The 20927-nt window shown below is 43.0% G+C and overlaps 1 protein-coding gene across 1 annotated transcript; it reads left to right on the top strand.

Annotated features, from left to right (window-relative positions):
* Window positions 1–12589: 12589 nt before the first annotated feature.
* Window positions 12590–20596, top strand: LOC128051762 (TNF receptor-associated factor 3-like). Its single transcript, XM_052644406.1, is given in 4 exon segments — window positions 12590–12616; window positions 19405–19662; window positions 19804–20277; window positions 20279–20596. Coding segments are annotated over 4 exon segments (1023 nt in total). The 3' UTR covers window positions 20543–20596.
* The last annotated feature ends 331 nt before the right edge of the window (window positions 20597–20927 follow it).

The raw sequence follows: 20927 nt of genomic DNA, 5'->3' as shown, positions 1-20927 counted from the left end.
TAGCCACATTGCATTGTTGTCTTGTGGAACTGAGGGGCATGTGAAATATTCCTCATCAGAAAAAGTCATTTTATTTCACTTTGGGTTGGTAAAACCTCTATTCATTGGAAAATCTACTGTGAACTGGCCTAACCATAAAACGGACATTGTTAGGTGCTGTCACCAGCATGTCCAGTTCAGTTCAGTTCAGTCGCTCAATTGTGTCTGACTCTTTGCGACCCCATGAATCGCAGCACGCCAGGCCTCCCTGTCCATCACCAACTCCCGGAGTTCACTCAGATTCACGTCCATCGAGTCGGTGATGCCATCCAGCCATCTCATCCTCTGTCATCCCCTTCTCCTCCTGCCCGCAATCCCTCCCAGCATCATAGTCTTTTCCAATGAGTCAACTCTTCGCATGAGGTGGCCAGAGTACTGGAGTTTCAGCTTTAGCATTATTCCTTCCAAAGAAATCCCAGGCTGATCTGCTTCAGAATGGCCTGGTTGGATCTCCTTGCAGTCCAAGGGACTCTCAAGAGTCTTCTCCAACACCACAGTACAAAAACATTAATTCTTCGGCGTTCAGCCTTCTTCACAGTCCAACTCTCACATCCATACGTGACCACAGGAAAAACCATAGCCTTGACTCGACGGACCTTAGTCGGCAAAGTAATGTCTCTGCTTTTGAATATGCTATCTAGGTTGGTCATAACTTTTCTTCCAAGGAGTCAGCGTCTTTTAATTTCATGGCTGCAGTCACCATCTGCAGTGATTTTGGAGCCCCCAAAAATAAAGTCTGACACTGTTTGCACTGTATCCCCGTCTATTTCCCATGAAGTGATGGGACCGAATGCCATGATCTTCGTTTTCTGAATGTTGAGCTTTGAGCCAACTTTTTTGCTCTCCTCTTTCACTTTCATCAAGAGGCTTTTTAGCTCCTCTTCACTTTCTGCCATAAGGGTGGTGTCATCTGCATATCTGAGGTGATTGATATTTCTCCCGGCAATCTTGATTCCAGCTTGTGTTTCTTCCAGTCCAGTGTTTCTCATGATGTACTCTGCATAGAAGTTAAATAAGCAGGGTGACAATATACAGCCTTGACGTACTCCTTTTCCTATTTGGAAACAGTCTGTTGTCCCATGTCCAGTTCGAACTGTTGCTTCCTGACCTGCATACAGATTTCTCAAGAGGCAGGTCAGGTGGTCTGGTATTCCCATCTCTTTCAGAATTTTCCACAGTTTATTGTGATCCACACAGTCAAAAGCTTTGGCATAGTCCATAAAGCAGAAATAGATGTTTTTCTGGAACTCTCTTGCTTTTTCCATGATCCAGCGGATGTTGGCAATTTGATCTCTGGTTCCTCTGCCTTTTTCAAAACCAGCTTGAACATCAGGGAGTTCATGGTTCACGTATTGCTGAAGCCTGGCTTGGAGAATTTTGAGCATTACTTTACTAGCATGTGAGATGAGTGCAATTGTGCGGTAGTTTGAGCATTCTTTGGTATTGCCTTTCTTTGGAATTGGAATGAAAACTGACCTTTTCCAGTCCTGTGGCCACTGTTGAGTTTTCCAAACTTGCTGGCATATTGAGTGCAGCACTTTCACAGCATCATCTTTCAGGATTTGAAACAGCTCAACTGGAATTCCGTTGCCTCCACTAGCTTTGTTCATAGTGATGCTTTCTAAGGCCCACTTGACTTCACATTCCAAGATGTCTGGTTCTAGATTAGTGATCACATCATCATGATTATCTGGGTCGTGAAGATCTTTTTTGTACAGTTCTTCCGTGTATTCTTGCCCCCTCTTCTTAATATCTTCTGCTTCTGTTAGGTCCATACCATTTCTGTCCTTTATCGAGCCCATCTTTGCATCATGAAATGTTCCCTTGGTATCTCTAATTTTCTTGAAGAGATCTCTAGTCTTTCCCATTCTGTTGTTTTCCTCTATTTCTTTGCATTGATCGCTGAAGAAGGCTTTCTTATCTCTTCTTGCTATTCTCTGGAACTCTGCATTCAGATGCTTATATCTTTCCTTTTCTTCTTTGCTTTTCGCCTCTTTTTTTCACAGCTATTTGTAAGGCCTCCCCAGACAGCCATTTTGCTTTTTTGCATTTCTTTTCCATGGGGATGGTCTTGATCCCTGTCTCCTGTACAATGTCACGAACCTCATTCCATAGTTCATCAGGCACTCTATCTATCAGATCTAGGCCCTTAAATCTATTTCTCACTTCCACTGTATAATCATAAGGGATTTGAACATGTCCAGAGAGAGGTGAAAGTTTGGTCCAGAGGTATCAAACTTCGTCCCCACTCATTAAGCTTTCAGCTCCACTTCCTCTGTTTTAGCTGCATTCTTTGATTGCTTATCTCGTGGAAGCTAAATGACTGCAGGAGCTCCAGCCCAAGTTGTTTGTGGCTCAAATTCAACAGGAAAAGGAGGAAGCACCTCTTCCTGGAAGGTTCCATACAAACCCTGGAGTTCACTCTGATAAGATAACTTGATCATGTGGTCACTTGTGGGCCAATCACTGTGTCTTAGAGTCATCAGTAAGCTGGTGGACTAGCCTGGGTCAGAGGACTCAACATTGAACTAGGAGTTGGGCTGTATGTGCTGAGATCAGGGCACCATCCCCAAAAGGAGGGGAGGATGCTGGGCAGACCCAGAATGACAGATGTTCTCTGCAGTGTGATTATATCAATATTTTAAACTCTCTAAAGGCCGAGACTTTGGGTTGTTAATTATTTAACGCCTTCCTTCTGCCTTTAACAAACAATACAATAAATATTAAAAAAACTAGTTGTTGATGAAATGAGTGCCTGAACATAAATGGCCACAAAAATGAATGCATTGGAAATGGATGCTTAATGTAAAAATATCTTTGTCTGTCACTTACTGCATTGTCAAATATAGACCAAACTTAAAACTCTAGTGTCAGCTGTGTTTATGTAAAGGAAAATGAAAGTATAAAAAACTTCTTGATATGTCATGAGGAAGTACTTCTGTGCTCTGTAGTACTAGTGAGGCAAAATGATACATCTTAGGTGCAGAGGAAGGGGACATTTTCTTCTAGGACAAATGAAATGAAAACAGAGCTTGACTGACAGTCTAGTAACATTAATAATACCTTGACAGTAGAGAGCTTCTCTTATTTCAAATATCCTGAGCAATCCTATCAGAAGAATAAATATTCTTTTTTCCAAATCCTAATACTCTCTGTTGCCTTTGGTTAAGGTGAGTGTTTTCTCATGGCCACATCGCAGCTTTATTTAACAAGCATATTTTAGTTCCTAGGTAAAATTGAAGTCTCCCCTCACCCTAAATCCATCCTCTCCTTCCTATTGGGGGCAGTTCATTTGATGCAGTAATTAATTAGACGCAGTGTTGTTTCTGATGCTGGAGGTGCCCCATCCCCTTGCCTCTTCACCGTTTCAGTGCACTCTGGTCTCACTTCCACTTGATATCCGTGCATGCCTTTCAGGCTAAGAGGGCCAGATAATTACCACCTTAGGAAGCATTCCTCAACCAATGACTGATCAGAAGTGGTGGATAGAGCCTCAAAGGGTGCTTTCTTACCCTCAAGGGATGACTTGGAAACACCTGTCCTGAGCTCTATCTCTGATAGATCCCTATCAGAATGTAGCCCCTGCTGCCACCCTCTCAAGTTTCCTGATTACACACCTTCTCTTGTTTCTTTTCTCCCTTCTCTGCTTTACTTCCCTCTTCTCTTCCAATCTTTCCCAAGATTGTGAAGTCGCTCAGTCGTGTCCGACTCTTTGCGACCCCATGGACTCTAGCCTTCCAGGCTCCTCTGTCCATGGGATTTTCCAGGCAATATACTGGAGTGGATTGCTGTTTCCTTCTCCAGGGGATCTTCCCAACCCAAGGATTGAACCCAGGTCTCTCACACTGTAGACAGACACTTTACCATCTGAGCCTTACTTCCCAAATAAACTAGTTACATTTTTCCAGTCTTGTATTGGGGGCTGCTTTTTTTGGGGAACCCAAACTATGGTGATTGTTTTCAAGGAAGCCAAGTTGTCTTTAGTCCTCAGTGGGTCTTGATAATAGATCCTCATGTCATTAGGCGGATGCTAGAGTGAAGACTGAGGACCTGCAAGTCTCGCTCTGTGTGGGTAGGATGTGGTCGCTGTAACAATGTGCTGTCTAATAACGGCTTCATGAGGGGTTAGGTTCAGGGAGAAGAACTGTGTTTCTCTAGAGCATGAGAACCTAGAGTGACTGCAACAGTCATACCATGACCTTGATGGATATTCCCAGGGAGGAAGGCCATCCCCAGGAGGAATGTGGTCCGCAGTATCAGAAGCCACTTAAAAGTAGGAAGAAATAGAGATTCTGGAAGTGGGAGGATTCGGGTAAATGGAGGGTCTTGCACGCAAAGCTAAGAAGTCCTGTGGGGTTGCTGAAGGTGTGGGATGAGGCAGTGGGTTGAGAAGACAAAGGTTAGGAAGGGAAGAACTGGAGCAGTAGACAGACTTTTCTGTCATTTGGGGAACTAAAGCAGGGAAATGCTAGAGAGCAGAGGATGCAGGCTGGCAAGACAACAACACCCAACTCTTGAGTTCTTGCCTCAGTGCCTGCCAGAAACTGTAGTAAGTGCTGTGCATATTCAAAACCCCATGATGTAGGCTCTTTTTATTATCCCTGTCTGACTCAGAGGCAATTGCAGTACAGATAGGGGAATTAGGTTACCCAGGCGCTCAGAGCTGTAAAGCAGAGAGCTGGAATATGAATCTGGACCTTGTAGCTCTGGAGACCTGGCTCTGACCCAGGTGTTGGCAAATTTTTCCTGTAAAGGGCTAGATAGTAAATGTTTTTGGCTTTTTGGTCTATACAGTCTCTGTTTCAACTCCTATACTCTGCATTTGTAGCATGAGAGTTTGCTAGGTATAGAGAGCATTAGGTTTCAGTAATACCTAAACAAAGAACAAGGCTGTGTGCCACTAAAACTTTATTTGTAAAAATAGAGGAGGGCTGTAGTTTCATGAACCCTGATCTAACTACACTGTTTAACACATTAGTATAAAAGGTGATTTGGGGGACTTCCCTGGTAGTCAAGTGGTTAATACTCTGCCCACTTCCAACATAGGGGTCACAGATTCAATTCCTTTTTGGGGAACTAAGATCTCCCATGCCACATGGTGTAGCCAAGAAAAATGAATGGAAAAAATGGTGGTTTTGGCTAGAGGTTGTCTGTTTTGGGTTTTGTGTCTAGCCATTGCTAGCATGCATGTCTTCATGACGAAATATTGTGGGAGACACTGGGAAGATGAGGACAGTTAGGGAACAATGTGAAGGTGATGCTGGAAGGGAAAAAAGAATAAAAAGAAGCAGGAATGGAAACTCCAAGTTCTAGCTCAGTCATTTCCTTGGGAGCTGCATGTGGGAGAGAGAACCACTCAATTCTGACCAGTATAGTAGGGCAGCTCCAAGTTGAAGGAGCAGGTTTAAGAAATGCCATAAAATTCAACTTTATAGGATTTGGGCTTTATAGCATATGTTGTAGCGGCCACACTGAATAAATGTATGTTTTTCATTATATTTTTATTGCACATTTAAAGCACATTAAGGCACACACAGCTTCCAAGAAGGAAAAAATAGAGGAACTTTGACCTCACAAGTAATCACATCAATTTGCAAGGCGGTTGTATTTTATGAAGACAGAGAAAGATGTATGGCTGCTGTCCTTAGTTTTATATTAACTCATTTTTCTTTAGGGAAACAATATTAATAGACTTTTTGCTACATTTGTCTCCTGTTGAGGGAGAATTTCCCTTTTTTTAACATAAAGAATATCATATTGTGGGTGTTTAGTCATTCACTTTTGAGTTGCAGGTAATTGGTTGCCATTCTCAGTCTGTAAAACAACCTGCTTTGTTGGGGTTTGAAAAAAAGTGAAAAACCATTTCAAGAAATTGCAACTCGAAATTATTTCTGGATTTGAGAAGCCGTGTATAACATCCAGTGGTCTTCTATGGTATATTCATTCATAGCCCCTAGAGTTGTGCAGAAGTAGTCAGTGAATCATGAGGGGCAGCAGGCTCACCAAGTATTGCTGTGAGGTTGTATGTTGCACAAATGCCCCTGGGGCTGAAATGCAGTCTGTGCTCTCTCCTTCAAGCCCTGTGCCTGCCTGGATGAAGGGACATCATTTTATTCATGCCAGTGCATTGCCTTTGGGCCAACTCTGCTCAGAGGTGGTGACTTTTTCTAATTTGTGTTCTCCAGGTTATTATGTGTGTGGTGTTTTTGCAAATGGTGTATCATCACATTTAGGATGCTGTTGATTTTAAGATGTACCATTATCTTATGTACACTAAAGAAAGATGAGATGCCACTAGTCACATCTTAATAGATCATTGATGATTAGACACATGCCAACTTCAAAGATGATAAAAGGTGAAGAAGGTGCAATGGAGTTATTTGTCTATTAAATGAGTACACCTTTCTTTAATTAGCACAAAGGTGCCTTACAGCTGCCACCATATAAAGATGAGGCAGGCATGTCCTGAGAAGGAGGTTTCTACTCAGTTTTGTTTATTTTTGGTGATAAAATAAAATAAAACATTTCTCTGCTCTCCTGTCATTGGTCCAGTTCTAATAGAAGTAGAAATGTTAGAGTGAAATTGACCTCAGGGAGCATCTTGCATCTCCATTCGGGGCAGTTTCACCCCACCCCGGGAACATTCGTCAATACCTGAGGACACTGTTAGCTGTCATAACTAGAGGGAAATGATACTGGTACCTAGTGAGTAGAGGCCAAAGGGTTGCTAAATGTCCTACAGTGCATGGGACAGCCTCCCACAACAAGAATTGTTGTTCAGTTGCCCAGTCGTGTCTGACTCTTGGACTGTGGCACGGCAGGACTCTTGTCATGAGAACCTCATGAACTGTATAAAAGGACGACAGGAATTATCTGGCTCCAAAAGTCCTGGTGACAAGATTGAGAATCCCTGATATAGTGGGATGATGTGTAGCAGGGGATGAGAACCTGGATATCAGAGTCAGGTAAACCTGGGTTCAGATTCCCATCTTAACCTTAACTGACCATGTGGCTTTGGACAAGTTAAGTAGACTTACTGAGTCTGAGTTTCCTTGTCGGTATGGAGACCATAGTCTCTACTGCAGAGGTTGCTGAGAGTATCCAGTGGGATAACTAAGGCAAAGATTGCAACATGGCAATAGCCACATCTAAATGGAAATGCAGTTCTAAGAACCTTTGTCTATGCACATGAAATCCTGAGGGCAACTCTGAAGGAAGCATTGTTTTTTTTTTTTTTTACTTCATTTTACTTTGCAATACTGTATTGGTTTTGCCATACATAACCTCCATTTTACAGGTGAGCAAACAGAAAACTTAAGGCACTTGCCCAAGGTCACTCAGGAATAAGTAGTGGAACCAGGGTATGAATCCAGGGTCCCTGTTCCAGTCAGTTCAGTCCTCCCAGCATGGTACCCCATATTGCATGAGGACTTGGGAAAAGGAGGCTGCCAATAGTATTGTTATTAATATTGTCCAGCTTAAAGCCCCCAAGAAGCCAATGGCACCCCACTCCCGTACTTGCCTGGAAACTCCCATGGACGGAGGAGCCTGGAAGGCTGCAGTCCATGGGGTCACTGAGGGTTGGACACGACTGAGCGACTTCACTTTCTGTTTTCACTTTCATGCATTGGAGAAGGAAATGGCAACCCACTCCAGTGTTCTTGCCTGGAGAATGCCAGGGATGGGGGAGCCTGGTGGGCGGCTGTCTGTGGGGTCGCACAGAGTCGGACACACTGAAGTGACTTAGCAGCTTAAAGCCCCTCCTTACAGATGGCTAGTGACTCAGAGTTTGGAGAGTGGTAGGACTTGGCAAGTTCTCTGTGAGAGGGAAGCTGACCTGGACTAGCCCCTCCTGCTCTTCAGGAACGAGTCGTCTTCCCTTTGCCACGCTACCCCTGCCAAGGAACCAATACGGAACCACCATGGTGTAGCAGGAGAGAGCCTGGCTCTAGCCTTGAGCCTTGGCACCACCATTTACTGTGTGACTTTAAGATCTCAAATGAGTCTTTAGTGTATACAGGAGGTAATCATACCTATCTAATGGAGTTCTTGGGTGAGATGATGTGCAATCGTAGATATCAGATGCTGGCGAACAGCAGTAGGTATCTGAGTGCCTGGGTGAGAGCTAGGGTTCTGGAGTCACCAGGAAAAGGCTGTCCTGATGATCATGTCGAAGTTGAGGGGGCTGTATACTTTACATCTAAGACGTTTCAGTTTTTACCTCAGATATTCTATTTTGATTTTTTTAAAAATAGCTTTCAACTTAAATTTTTGAGCTTTATAGAATAGAATTATAGTAACTGTTTTAATGTTCTTATCTGCTAATTCTGACTTCTGTTCCATGTTTGGGTTGGTTTTGAGCAATTTATTTTTCTCATTATAGGTTACACTTTTATGCTTTTTGAATACCTGGTGATGTTTCATCGGATGCCAGACATTATGAATTTTATGTCATTTTTTGCTGGATATTTTCTGTATCCTTATAAACATTTTTAAAGCTTCATTTTGTTATGCAGCTACATTACTTAGAAAGAGTTTGATCCTTTTCCTTTAAATGTATTTTTAGAGAGAAAACTCCCTCAAGGCAGTAATCTGGGACAATTCTAGGACTTACCTTGTTTGTTTTTCATCTCTTGGGTATCGATGTCCTTTATTACTTGTTGTTGAGTGTTTTGAAAGCCACTGTTTCCGGTGAGAGGATAAATCTACTTCCTGTTATTCCAACTTGGATGGTAGCAGAACTGCAGCCAGCCTTTCAGATCATTTTTATTATTATCACGCAATATTATGATTGTTGTCTTCATTTTTAGATAAGGAGATTGAGGTTCAGAGACATTAAGTCATATAAAGGCAAAAGTAGTTTAAGACACTGCACTTTTTTCTGAGAATGAATGTGAGTAATCATAAAAGTAAATTTACAAAGCAGAGACCAACAGGCCAGTTGCTGGTGACCTGTCATGTAACCCTCTTTTCTCAAAGGTAAATTAACTCCTGATCAAATCAAAGTGACTTCCCTGTTTCTTATGCTTGCAAAGCACCAGCTTCTCTCCTTTTGTCCTTTTGAATCACTGATTTATACCTATGGATTTTGACTTCTTTGTGGATTAACCAGTCAAGTGTTACCTTATTCAACAGTGAGGATAAAAGGGGTACTGAAAGAAATTTCATGGAGAAATGAATATCTTTTTTCCAGTATATTCTCTGAGATGCTGCTGTCAAGTCAGTGCTAAGAGGGGAGGACTGAGAATGATGGCATGTACCATCTGACATTTACTTCTGGTTTTAAAGACCAGTGTCATTTTATGGCACGATCTAATGAGAGGCTCTCTAGACTGGAGGCACCAGACATGGCAACTTGAGTTCCAGCCAAGTTACCATTTGGCAGAGTGTATGTGTCCTCATGACCTTCACTGTAAAGGGGAGGCGGAAATACTCCAACTCATCTATTCTTGTAGGTCACTGAGAAGGCCAAACACAATCATGAATATTGCTTTAGTAGGAAAAGTTTAAAAGCTGAAGCTAACTCAGTGGGAGAAGGCGAGGGTGGGATGATTTGAGAAGATGTTATCGAAACATGTACATTACCATATGTAAAATAGATAGCCAGTGCAAGTTGTAGGGCATGAAGCAGGGCACCCAAAGCTGGTGCTCTGGGACAGCCCAGAGGGATCAGGTGGGGAGGGAGGTGGAAGGGGAGCTCAGGATGGGTGGACACACGTGTACCTGTGGCGGATTCATGTTGATGTGTGACAAAAGCATCACAATATGGTAAAGTAATTATTTTCCAGTTAAAATTAATTAATTTAAAAAAGCTGAAGCTAAGAAGGCTATTATTTGGGATTCTCTTCCTTTGATAAACTAAATATAAAGCAGGCATTCACCTTTAGAAGGAAGGCTTTGTGTGAGGATGCCAAACTCAGGGCATTTAAAAAAAATTATTATTAATTTGGCTGTGCTGGGTTGGTCATAGCTGTGGTATGCAAACTCTTAGTTGCAGCAAGTGGGATCTAGTTCCCTGACCAGGGATTGAACCCGGGTTCCCTGCACTGCAAGTGCAGTATCTTAGCCTCTGGACCACCAGGGAAGTCCTACTCTGGGGGCATTTTGTCAGAGAAAAGGTATGAGGTTTAGTAGAAAATCCACAGATTTGGAAATTCAACCAAACTGAATTCTGCCAGCTGTGGTGTTTACTTACTTACATCGTGTTTTACTCCAAAGCTCATCCCGATTTGGACCCAGCTTTCAGAGCAGTAACCATGGTGGAGTCTTGAGCCTGTCCCCTAGTCAAGCTAAGTGGCCACCTCTCCCCATAATGTGCCCTTCACCTGCCTTGGCTCCTCTAATCTGCCCACCATATCTTGACCTAGCTCTGTATGTCACTCAAGCACTGGCCCAGTTATCTTCTGGGAGGGCTTCCTAACAAACTGAAATGTTCCTTTGTCTGTACATCTCCTGAGCTTTGTGCTGTTGCTCTAGAGTTGATCATATAACATTTCTGGTAATTTTAATATATTTTCAGTCCTTCAGAAGCTGAGAACAGACTTAATTCATAGCAGTATCTTAGACCCTCTGATGCTGAAAACATTTGAAACCATTTTCATAATTTTTATTTTTTTAAAGAAACAAAAAAGCTGGTAACTCATCACATTTCACAGAATCTTAAAACAAAAGATTAATTAAAGTAAAACTCCCCATTTTCCTCTAACCCTTCCTGTCTGTCTTGCCAGTGGGAAGAACCGTTCACAGTTGGGAGCAGTAATCCTATAGACATGCACGCGCATGGTATGCCTTACAGACGTGTAGATTCAAGATCTTAGAAAAAAATTTTTAAATGGAGCTATGATTTATGTATTATAAGCAAAGTACTTTCTTTGCTGAGGACACTTGATATTATTTTCTAACATTCCATCTTATGTACCTTATTTATTTATTTGTTTTCCTATTGGAAGACGTATTTTCCATTTTTTACTATTAAAGACAAAGCTCTGAAAAGTATCCCTGAAAGTTTTCAATCTGCTTCACCCCAAATTTGGAAATGTTGCTTCATAAGTGACTTTGAAATGCTTGATTTATTCTCTTCCCTTCTCACTGAGATAAAGAAAAACTTTAAATTTCAAACATGATCATTTGTAAACTGTTGGCTTTCACAACTGTTTCCAAACTATTTTTTACCATTTTAAATACGAACGTCTTAACACACAATTTCTAAGCATTTTAGATATTAAACTAACTTATTTGTAGAGTTGCTGACAAGTTGAAACTTTTTTTTTAACTTTTTGACAATGATTTTATATTCTACATTTTAATCATCTGAGTGTTCCAAAATAACATCCTAATATTTTGAAGCATTTGAAAACTCAGAGCTTTTAAAAATATTTATAAAAAATTTAAGTGATGATTAGAAACTGCAGAAAAAGCATTCCATGTTCATTGTGTAGCTTTACTGTTCCAAATTTTTTTTCTTTCAGATTTTGTCTTCTAAAGTTAAATAATACATTTAAAATATGTTATTCTTATTGCAGGAATATGAATTATTTCTTATCATCATGACATTCTGCTTTTCTCCTATCTGAAATGGAACTCCCTTTCCTTCATTCACTTGGCAAATATTCATTGAGGACCTTCAGTGTGTCAGCCAGTATTCTAGGTGTTGGGACACAATAGTATAATAAATAAGAGACAAAAATGCCTACATGGAGCTTACCTTCTAATGGGGGAGATGAAAAATATATAAATTAAGTAAAACATGTAAGGTAAGATAAATTCTGAGAAGAAAAACAAAAGTGAGAAAAAGAAAGAAGTTTTGAGGGTAGGGCTTGCAATTTTAGGTAGGGTGGCCAGGAAATGGCTTACAGAATACACTTTTGGGTAGAAGGCCTGCATGAAGTGAGGGTGGGAGCCATGTGGATATTTGTTAAAAGGGCCTCTCAGGTTGAGGAATTGCAAGTGCAAAGGTCCTGAGGCAGGAATGTAGCTGGCATGTGTGAGGCCCTGCAAGAAGACGGTGTGGCTGAATTCCAGTGAACAAATACAGTTCAGGGAGAGTAATGTGAGATGAGGTGTTCAGGGAGTTAATGGGGGTGGAACAGAGCCTTAATAGGTCATTGTAAGGAATTGGGCCCATTCTCCAAGTGAAACTAGAGGCTGTTGGGTGGTTTGCCTTCAGTCTGAATGATCTGATTTACAATGAACAGGATCACTTTGGCTGCCGTGATGAAAAGTACAGATTGTTAAAGGTAGAAGCATAGGGATCTGTTAGGAGGTAGAACAATAATTCAGATGAGAAATGGTGGTGCTGGAGTGGAGGTGGTGATTAGGGCTTAAATTCTGGGTAATAATGAAGGCATAGTGGAGAGGATTTCCTGGTGGATTGGTCAGAAATTATGAGCAGAAGAGGAGCCAATGCTTTTGATGACCCTAGAGTGGATGGACTTGCCCTGTTTGTGAGCTGCAGTGGGATGGGATGAGGAGGCTGGAGAGGAGAGGAAGAGGTCCCAGAAACTGGTTTGGGACATTTTATGTTTGAGATCCTTTCAGTATTCAAGCGGAGATGTCAGGTGGGCAGTGGGATATACAGGTGTGGAGTTCAGAGGCAAAGCCATGGCTGGAGATGGAAATTTGAAAATCATCAGTCTTTGGATACTGTTTAAAGCCATAGGGCTGCATGAGATCGCCTGGTATGGCTGTTAATATGGAGGAAAATAGATCCAAAGACTGGGATCTGAGATGCTCCAACACTTTGAGAAATCAGAAAACAAGGCAGAGAAGGCCCCATCAGAGAAGTAGTGGGAAAGCCAGATGAAGATGTTGTATCCTGTCAAAGCTAGACAGGAAATATTTCCAGGAGCAGAGAAGGCAAGCTGAACAGAATCACTGAGGTGACTTCATCTAGGTGTTAATTTAGGTATTGACTCTTCCAGAAAGCCATTTCATTCCTGCGCTGACCCTTATTTCATGGTCATGGACACCCTTGCCCTGGGCTCCCAGCCTCTTCATGGCAGTGCCTTTTCTTTGTGCACGCTGTCATACCTGGGTCAGCTCACATCATCCCTTCCCACATCAGACTGGGAGCCTTTGACAGGCAGGGCCTGTCTTACTCCACTCCGAGAGGATCCTCAATGTATTTTTAATATAAATAAGTGATTTATTTTAATCTGGTTTTACTTTGTACTTTTCAAAAATGAGTTTTTGAAAAGAAGTTTTTGGTATTTGTAAGCTTTTTAAAATTTTATGTTGGGGTACAGTTTATCCAAAATGTGTCAGTTTCAGGTATACAGCAAAGTGACTCAGTTATATCTATATATCCATTCTTTTCCAGGTTTAGTTCTGATATGGGTTATTACAGAATATTGAGCAGAGTTCCCTGTGCTAGACAGTAAGTCCTTTGTGACTATCTCTTTTATTTATAGTGTTGTGTAAGTGTTAACCCTAACCTCCTAATTTATCCCTCTCCTGTACCTTTCCCCTTTGGTAACTAGAAATTTCTTTCGAAGATGAGTTTTGAACCAAGTATATAATAATTTGAATTTTGGAAACTTAGCAGTTTTGGAGGGTGGCAAAATAATCACATTAGCCTCTTCAGGTGACTTTGTCCATTATATATGCAGGATTATAATCTTCTCTATATCACACTGACTGTCTGAGGTGTGCTTTGTAACTCCCTCCCTGTGTGCCCTTGCTAAAAGCCTTTCTTTCCACCTGGAATGGCCTTCCCTTCATTAAAAAAAAAAAAAAAAAAAAAAATTTGAAATGTCTCTAGCTTGAAAGAACCATTTCCAAGTAACCTTCTCACTTACCACCTCTGACCCAGGCTTACATACTATTAACAATTTTCTGGCTCTTATATTAGTATCAGTCTGCATTCTTAAATTTGTGAAGATTAACTGGCATATATATCTCTGCTGGAAGCCAGCAACAGATTCATTTTCCTATGGCTTATAGCTCACAATGCATCGTCTGAGTAAAGGGAGAACCCATTAACAGTTTGCAGCATCAAAATTATTCGAAAGTAAGCAATTTCGGTTTCAGAGGCAATCCATATTGAAGACAGCCCATTGTGCAAGAGTCATGAATTGATTTAAAGGCTTTCACAGATGGACATCTTCCTAATAGAAATCAGTGCAACGTTCCTCCCCATTGTTTAGTCAATGGACCTTCTAAAAAACCAACTAGGCACTGTGACATGTTGGGAGGATCTGGAGAAAGTAAATAATTCACTGCTCATGATTCTTAGCCTCAAGTAAATCGCCTACCTTGTGGTTCTCTAAAAGGTCAGTGGAATCAATCGCCATTGTTCTTTTATGCTCATTAAGTATTTTGTGTGAACACTCAATCAGTCCCTCAGTAAACACTGACAAATGGCCTACTGTGTGTTCAGCATAGGGAATTGTGCTTTGGAGTCCAAAGCGCTTATGCATGATTTCCATCCTCATGAAATTATTACCTACCATGGCATCTACAAATATCTCCCTGCTCTTTCCAGCGATGAATATGACTGATTCTGAAATTCTATGTTGCTAATCGTAAGAGTGACCAAAAATTTTTCTCAAGGAAGCCACTTAATTGGAGCTCACACATTAGGTGAAATCTGCTGGCTCTTCTGTATGCAGGATTTCACAACATGGATGCAGTGAGGCAGTGAGAGTTAACTGGAGCACAGCCATGAGAATTGGAAGCCAGCTTCCTGGTCCAGTGGATGGGTCACTGGGCAAGAAGTCAGGAGTGCTGCCTCTATCGCCTGTTTTGACACTAGAAATGCAATTTGGGGCAAGTCACTTCAACTTCTGGACCATATCTTTTGGATAACCCCTATGTATAGTATAGTCAAAGCTATGATTTCTCCAGTAGTCATGTATGGATGTGAGAGCTGAACCATTAAGAAGGCTGAGCATTGAAGAATTGATGCTTTCAAACTGTGGTGGTGGAGAAGACTCTTGAGAGTCCCTTGGACTGAAAAGGAGATCAAACCTGTCAATCCTAAAGGAAATCAACCCTGAATATTCATTGGAAGGACTGATGCTGAAGCTCAATACTTTGGCCGCTTGATGTGAAAAGTCGACTCACTGGAAAAGACCCTGATGCTGGGACAGATAGAAGGCAGGAGGAGAAGGTGACAAGAGAGGATGAGATGGTTGGATGGCATCACTCACTCAATGGACCTGAGTTTGTGCAAACTCCAGGAGATGAAGAAGGACCAGGGAAGCCTGGCGTGCTGCAATCTATGGGGTCTCGAAGAGTTAGACACGACTAAGCGACTGAACAATAAATCAACCCTTATGTAGGCAGAATATATATATTTATTTCCAAACCATCTCAGTTTATTAAAATAAGATATCAATTATTATTGATGAGTCAGTGATCCATTGTGGCAGATTTGTTTCAAGTTCAAGATCAGACTTGGGTCTTTCTGATGTTTTGAAGTAGCGGCAGCTGTCAAGACTGTGTTCCTATGGCTGATGACAAGGGTACAAGCAGTAAAATCAAGCTGCCCAAGACTCTACTCAAGATGTTGTAGACAGAATATTTTCACAGCAGTTGTTTCTTTGTATGTAGGAGCTTGGCTCAATTCAGGGCTTAGTATTTCTCTTACCCAAATTTCTGCTGGAAAATCCCTACTGAGCACTTACTCTGTGCCAGACCTGCTGCTAATGGACCCAGTTCCCACCCATCTGTGAGGAGTTTTTCCAACGTCACCAAGCAGTGCTCCCATATCAGCTGAGTGTCTTACAGTTCAACTCAGTTCAGACACTATATGCCTGGATATAACTCCAGAAGATATTGAAGGACAGGGAAGCCTGGTGTGCTGCAGTTCATGAGGTCACAAAGAGCTGGCCATGAGTTGGAGACTCCTGGATAGAACATCAGATCCCACAGTTAAAGGCTCAGTTCCCCAAAGACAGCCCCACATTAGATGCCAATTACAGGTCCAGGTTATCAGCTGTGCTTCTGACCAATGGGGAACAATAAATCAGAGGTTCCCAACAATCTCCTTGTTGGGTTCAATCAATTTGCTGAAATGGCTCCCAGAACTCAGGAAACCTGTTTGCTCAGTTGATCATCAACTTATTACAGAGGACGTTAAAGACTAGGAATCGACAGTCGAATGGAGAGGTACACAGGGTTGGTTCTTGAATAAAAGAGCTCTGTCTGCGTGGAGTCTGGGGTCTGGCACAGAGGAAGTGTTCTCCTCCTCCATCCTGGAAGCTCTTCCCGACTCCTCCTTCTGGGTTTTTCTGGGGGCTTCATTACTTAGGCGTGGTTGATTACATCACTTGTTGCTAGTGACTGACTCAACCTCCAGCCCCTCTCCTCCCCAGAAATCAGGGGTGGGACTGACACCTCCAATCCTCTCTTCGTGGTTGGTTTTCCTGGCAACTAGTCCCCATCCTTAGGTGCTTTCCAAAAACCGGTTCATTAACACAAACCCAGATGTGGTAGAAAGGGATTTGTTGTGAATTACAGGACATCCGTTTCCCCTCTGTGGCCCTGAGGTCACTTCAGGAACTGAAGATAAGAGACCAATATCAAAACAAAAGATGCTCCTGTGGCTCTTTTCTAAGGCTTTTGGGAGCTGAAAAATCACAGTATCACAGGACTTTGTCTTCCATCAAGCAGTTTAATTTTCCCACTGACCCTATGTAGTAGGTCCTATTAATGTCCCCATTAGACAGATGAGGAAACTGAGGCACAGAGAAGTGAAGTAATTTACCCCAAGTCCTACAGCTATTGATTATCTTTGAGTTTGAATCCTCCTCCAGGCTCCCTTACCTCCAAATAACTCTGAAGACCATTTCTTGATTTGCTGCACTCTACTGAGGCCATTGTAGTTTCCAGAATTTGCTCTCATTAAAGCCGGGGACATGGACTGCAAGATCCTGCCCCCTTGGCCCCTCAGTACTCCTCCAACCCCCATACTTCTCCTAAGGCACCTCTGTGGAACCCAAGAAACACCTTCAAAACCTCTGGACTGGAAGACCCCTGGCTTTTTAGTCCCTTGCACCTGACTAACCCAGCAGCATGAAATAGCAGCATCAATTTCCCAGTCCTCAAGGGACCCACTTGAGGTATAGACGATGCTAATTTGTATCCTGGCTTTACAAAATGTATCAAATAGGAAGTGATTATTCAGGGCTGTTCTGAGGGCTGCCAAGGATGGTGTTTGTTATATTATTCAGTGTCTACTTGCTGGGGGCCCAGGGGAGGCATCTTTCTCTGGCCTCTATGTGAAGGGCTGTTCTTGACCACTGGTATTCTTTAGCCTCAGAGACTCTGTGAATCCGCTAACTCACTGCGGCTGTCTTGACATATTGGCCTCTGGACAGCTCAGTTCCAGTTTAGTGACAGAGTCCTAGAGAGTTTACTGGCTTTGCTCATGGCTCCAAATGCTTCTTCCCCTTATTTTCCTTTTCTCTCATTTTTCTTCCTTTTAATTTAGGTTATATTTCTGTGGCCTGTGCATTTGGAGAAGCGATCTTAAATCTCTTTTGGAACAAGGTGGAGTATGAGTGAAGAAAAATTAGTTTCTTTAAAAAGTTATTTCCCTCTCATGACCATATCTGGGCTCCCTTAATTAGCTCAGCGTCCTGGATGAATGAGTTTTTCATTGCTATAGATTGTATTTTAAAGTTCACTGTAAAGGTGGACCCCAGTCTTACTAGAGATGAAAGAAAATAAGGGGTCTCTTCCCTACTTTTCTCATATAGTAGACATGCCATTGTGGATGCAAGAGCTGTTCAAGATGAAGAAATGAGAGTGAAGCTGGAGAAAAAGAAAAGGCGTCTCAAGAATAGAATTCCTGTTAGCTGAGTCCCTATTTTGTGTTAGAGACCATGCTATAACGTGTATATTGTTGGATGTATATTTTGTCATTTAATCTTTACAGCAAATTTGTGACTTACTCTCCTCTTTTCACTTAAATGAAACCTGAAGTTTGATGAGGTTTAGGGAGGGAAGCAAGGACCTGGTGGCTGGATGTTTCCATTAGTTTTCTGCATCCATCTGTCTTCATAGTCACATGTATTAATCCTGAGTTCAAACAGCATCATTTCTCTGGCGGGGCTGCCACTTCCCAGCTGACCCTGTCACCTGCAGCCTGGTGCCCTCTACCTTGTTCTTCAGACTGCAGCCCGATTTGGAGCGAATTGCAATTCTGTTCATTTTACTTGCCAGAGATCCCAGGATTTAAAGATTTATTTGTTTGATCATTCATTGATTCAGTGTTTATTGAGCATCACTTATGTGCCAGGCTCTGCTCTAGGTCAGGGGACAAAAGGATTGTCTAATAGAGGAAAAGATCCCTGCCATGGTTGGAGTTTGCCTTCTTGTTGGGGAGGCAGCTATTGCGCAGACATTAAATACTCAAAAACATACATCGATAAATCAAAGGAAAAAAGTAGGACTCAGGAGCTAGAGACTGCTGGGTGGAGAGGCTGCTGCTGCTGCTAAGTCACTTCAGTCGTGTCCGACTCTGTGCGACCCCTTAGACGGCAGCCCACCAGGCTGCCCCATCCCTGGGATTCTCCAGGTAAGAACACTGGAGTGGGTTGCCATTTCCTTCTGGCAGGCAATTGCAATTTTAAATAGACTGGAGAGTGAAAGTTTTCCTGATCAGGTGACATTTAAGCAGAGACCTCAAGGAGGTGGAGGGGTTAGTCAGTGAACCAAGTAAATATCTGAGTATTCCAAGCATAGAGTAAGTAAGTTCAAGGGCACAGGGCTGTTTAACACATCCATGGACAAGGAGACCAATGTGGCTGGAGTGGAGTGACCAGCAGACCCTATCTGTGGTGGAAATCAGCTTCATGTCAGATGTTAGGTCTGAAATAAGATGCAGGCAGCGCGGATTCAGAGAATTCTCTGTGTGATGAGCCTGTACACCATCTGGCGACCAGCATCTCAGAAAGAAGGCTGTCTTCAGTCATGACACTGAAGGAGAAGAAGATATTTTACAAACCCTTCCAAACTTAAACACGCTTTTCTGGCCCCTAGCTACCCGTGAAATAAAACCACTGAAAAATGTTAGTTCAGTGATACACACTGAGCAGAAATCTTGATGTCCAGGTTCATCTGGAGACACTTCAGAAAGATTTCTTATTTTGAGTGTTTTATCTGGAGGAGTTACTGAATAGTAAACAAAAACAAAAAAACAGAACTTATTGAAATATAGTTGATTAACAACTTTGTGGTAATTTCTGCTATACAGCAAAGTGATTCACATGTTCTGTTTTATATTCTTTTTCATTATGGTCTATTATAGACAGTGTATTAAAAAACAATGACATCAGTTTGCCATCAAAGGTCCATATAGTCAAAGCTATGATTTTTCCAGTAGTCATGTATGGTCATGAAAGTTGGACCATAAAGAAGGCTGAGCGCCGAAGAATTGATACGGAGTGTCCCTGCGTGGCGGTGCCCTGCCCGCACAAGTGCGGCGTCCAGACCCTCCTGAGGAGCGAGTTGAGTGCACACTTGTCAGAGTGTGTCAATGCCCCCAGCACCTGTAGTTTTAAGCGCTATGGCTGCGTTTTTCAGGGGACAAACCAGCAGATCAAGGCCCATGAGGCCAGCTCCGCGGTGCAGCACGTCAACCTGCTCAAGGAGTGGAGCAACTCCCTGGAGAAGAAGGTTTCCTTGCTGCAGAATGAAAGTGTAGAAAAAAACAAGAGCATACAGAGTCTGCACAAGCAGATATGTAGCTTCAAAATTGAAATTGAGAGACAGAAGGAAATGCTTCCAAATAATGAATCCAAAATCCTCCATTTACAGCGAGTCATCGACAGCCAAGCAGAGAAACTGAAGGAGCTCGACAAGGAGATCCGGCCCTTCCGGCAGAACTGGGAGGACGCAGACAGCATGAAGAGCAGCGTGGAGTCCCTCCAGAACCGGGTGACCGAGCTGGAGAGCGTGGACAAGAGCGCAGGGCAGGCGGCGCGCAACACAGGCTTGCTGGAGTCGCAGCTGCGCCGGATGCTGAGCGTGCACGACATCCGCCTGGCCGACATGGACCTGCGCTTCCAGGTCCTGGAGACCGCCAGCTACAACGGCGTGCTCATCTGGAAGATCCGCGACTACAAGCAGCGGAAGCAGGAGGCCGTGATGGGCAAGACGCTGTCGCTGTACAGCCAGCCCTTCTACACCGGCTACTTCGGCTACAAGATGTGCGCCAGGGTCTACCTGAACGGGGACGGCATGGGCAAGGGCACGCACCTATCGCTCTTCTTCGTCATCATGCGCGGCGAGTAACGACGCGCTGCTGCCCTGGCCCTTCAAGCAGAAAGTGACGCTCATGCTGATGGACCAGGGGTCCTCGCGGCGGCACCTGGGGGATGCGTTCGAGCCGGACCCCAACAGCAGCAGCTTCAAGAAGCCCACTGGGGAGATGAACATCGCCTCCGGGTGCCCTGTCTTCGTGGCCCAGACTGTGCTGGAGAACGGGACGTACATCAAAGACGACACCATTTTTATCAAAGTCATAGTGGATACTTCGGACCTGCCGGACCCCTGACGCGTCCCCGGGGCGGCGGATCGAGCAGAAGGCAACTCCTCCGGGGGGTTTGAACCGGCCGTCTCCAGCAAGGTCCTCGCGCTGAGAAAAGGACCTTGGGGGACGGAGGAAGCGGCAGAAGGCGGCCGCGGGCCGGCGGGAGGAGCCACGCGTGAGGACTCGCCCACCACGTTTTGTAATAGACTAGCGCACTTCACTCTGGAGAATTATTTATCCTTCGACGAGATAAATACTGCTGTCAGAGAAGGTTTTCATTTTCATTTTTAAAGATCTAGTTAATTAAGGTGGAAAACATATATGCTAAAGAAAAGAACCATGAATATTTTTTCTTCCTTAAACTTGAACACCAAAAAAAAAAAGAACATACACACACCACACACACATA

The sequence above is a fragment of the Budorcas taxicolor genome, chromosome 1 (genome assembly GCF_023091745.1).
Source record: "Budorcas taxicolor isolate Tak-1 chromosome 1, Takin1.1, whole genome shotgun sequence".
Lineage (NCBI taxonomy): Eukaryota > Metazoa > Chordata > Mammalia > Artiodactyla > Bovidae > Budorcas > Budorcas taxicolor.
Note: the sequence above shows the minus strand (reverse complement) of the source record. Positions and strands in the feature narration are given on the sequence as shown.